The 2,657-nt window shown below is 53.0% G+C and overlaps 1 protein-coding gene across 1 annotated transcript; it reads left to right on the top strand.

The window, feature by feature from the left end:
• Positions 1-73: 73 nt before the first annotated feature.
• LOC118159187 (stress-associated endoplasmic reticulum protein 1-like) lies at positions 74-1,827 on the top strand (the record flags this gene model as incomplete). The annotated part of the gene is made up of 2 exons (XM_035313800.1): positions 74-170; positions 267-1,827. Coding segments are annotated over 2 exons (138 nt in total), but the record flags the coding sequence as incomplete, so codon positions are not given.
• Between the last annotated feature and the right edge of the window lie 830 nt (positions 1,828-2,657).

Below are 2,657 nucleotides of genomic sequence, written 5' to 3' on the forward strand. Positions count from 1 at the left end.
GGGCCGGGGCCGGGCCGTGAGGGGCCGGTCTGGGCCGGGCCGGGCCGTGCCGCCGGGCGCGGGCCGGCCCTGACGCGCTGCGCGGTGCCCGCAGAGGACGGCCCCGGAGGAGAAGGCGTCGGTCGGGCCGTGGCTGCTGGCGCTGTTCATCTTCGTGGTGTGCGGATCAGGTGAGCCCCCCGGCCCCGCCGCCCGGCCCCGCCGCCCCCCGCCGGCGGCCCCGCGGCCCGCTGAGCGCAGCCGCCCGCCCGTCTGCTCTCTTGCAGCCATCTTCCAGATTATCCAGAGCATCAGGATGGGCATGTGAAGGCGCCGCCCGCCGCCACCCGGCCCCTCGAGGACCGCGACGGACTGTGCCCCGCGCCCGGCCGGCCCCGGCCCCCCCCGCAGGCGCTGAAGGACGACGCCCGGCGCCGGCCATGCCTCATTCCAGGTCCCCTCACGAGTCATTCCGAGTTTTCTAGTCCATGCCACAGTGCCTTGAAAAGCACCACATGTATAAAGCAATAAAATTCTATTGTTGATCTACAATCGTGGACCTACTTATTCAGCAGAGCAAACCTTCGTGTTCTATGTACTTCTGCTAACCTGTATGCAATGTAGAGACCTGGGACCCGGCACCTGCTGTACGCGCCGGTCTCGAGATCTGTGTAAGCCTCTGTATAGCTGGAAATGCTTTTACTTAAAGTCGGAAGCCGGGATTTCTGTAGTAGCCGGAGTACAGATTTAAAGCATGTTCCTACCGAAGCAGTTGGGCCGCACGGCGTTCTGTTGTTTATCTAAGTGAATCGTCGTCTCTGTGTATGTAGCCCAGCACTGCAGCATGTGGCAGTGCGTTAGCGCTCAAATGCTTATCGTGACAGAAAACTCTACCCTATACCTCTTGTTCTAATAAATAGAAAATGCTTGTTTGTATAGCTAGTGGGAGTTAACTAGAGACCAGCGTGGCCAAGCAGCAGCTGTTTCTGACATAACCCGATGCTGAGGTTTCACAGACTGTTTATCAGCGAGGGCAAGAGCTACTGAACTTCTCCCGGCGGCAGGCTGTGACTTTGCTGTAAATACTTCTTGGACAACCTTCAACAAGTCGTGGTTTTAAATTTTAAAATGTTGTATGGGGATGTTTCGTGCAGGTAGTAGGGACCCTGCTCCTCCTACCCACAGTTCTGCTTTTATGCCTAACGTCTGCGGAGCGTGGTGTGTCTCGCGATGTATACTCTAATCGTGTTTAAGGTAAATCCTGCTTTCAGCTCTGTTTCCTCTAACGATGGATCCACTGCTAAACTGCTTCCCTGTGGATGGTCACAATTCCTCCTTAGTAACGGTGAAATGCCAAACGAAACCTTCCCTGCCTGTATAGAAGAATGTAACTTAAAATCACAATAGAAATGCTGCTATTGATCATACTTTATTGCTGATGGCCTCGGCTCTGCGGCGGCCTCTCAATGTCTGTTGCGGTAAATGAAGGCAGTCTTAAATCGGCCTGCTGTTGCATGCAGTTGATAAAGGAAGATTATTTTTTTTTCAGGTTTCTTAGAAGACATTTAAAATCTGGTTACGTTACTAGTGATAGAAAAAGTTTCTATAGAGATGAATGACGTGTCTGTTAGCTGTGAAGGAGCAGACTTTTTGCTGGTATGAGTTGTCACGTTTCCATTTGAAGTCCTTGGAACTGGTGTAAACCAGCACGGCCCAGGCCGTGCCCCAGAATCCAGCCATGTGACGTAACGTGCGCTCCTTATTCCTGGAAGCTCATATTTTGTAACCGGTGGGGGAGGGCAAGTCTGTATAATCTCTTATTTTAAATAAAGTTCTTCTCAAATGCGAGTTGTGTTAGTTCTGGGATTGGCAAACTGGTGCCTTACTGGGTGGTGGGGCCGCGTCACGCCAGCCTTGGCGAGGGGAGCCCCCCGCGGCAGGCACTGTGCACACCTCGGGCAGGCATTGGGGGTCCTGCTTCTGCCCAAAGCCTCGCTCGGGTGGCCCGGTGGTGATGGTGCCTCGCACAACCTCAGAATGGGCTGTGCTGGCCCCCGATGTGCCCAGAGTTTGATTAAATATGTAGAGGACTGCTTACTTTGGTGCAAATGCAGAGCACATCAGTGTTTGTGATGCTTTGCCTATTGAGTAGCTGAGCATGCTCTTCGGATTTCTAGCATCACCAGACTCAGAAAAACAGAAGCATGTTGTTACTCATGTCTAAATGGAAGGACGTGCAGTAGCTGCTGTTGTTGGTAATTACAGTACAAGCAGCAATCAGTGTCTGAGAGCCAGTGCCAGCGATGGCCTCTGTCAGATAATTACAGCTTGGCATGTTGTGCCCTTTGGAAAGTGCTGCTGGACTTAAACCAGTGTGCTGGGGGTTCTCTACATTAAAAACGTCAGAGCCAAGAACAGACCTGGTTACGTAAGGGATGAGGAAGCTCCATAACTAACGGCTTCTTCAGCGATCGGCTGGCAAAACAAGAACAAGGACACTTTGCAGGTGATGTGGTATTAAATATCAGGAAAATACGGCTCAAGAGGGCTGCAGCACAGAAAGGCGAGGAAACCACCTTGCCTTTTGCAGCAATTACTGCTTGCGAGTCCAGCCTCCATTACTGGGGTGGTTGCATTGGGGTGTCCTACACCTGGTGGTGCAGGGTAAGCCCTGTACG

This window comes from Oxyura jamaicensis, unplaced genomic scaffold, assembly GCF_011077185.1.
Source record: "Oxyura jamaicensis isolate SHBP4307 breed ruddy duck unplaced genomic scaffold, BPBGC_Ojam_1.0 oxyUn_random_OJ68496, whole genome shotgun sequence".
NCBI lineage: Eukaryota > Metazoa > Chordata > Aves > Anseriformes > Anatidae > Oxyura > Oxyura jamaicensis.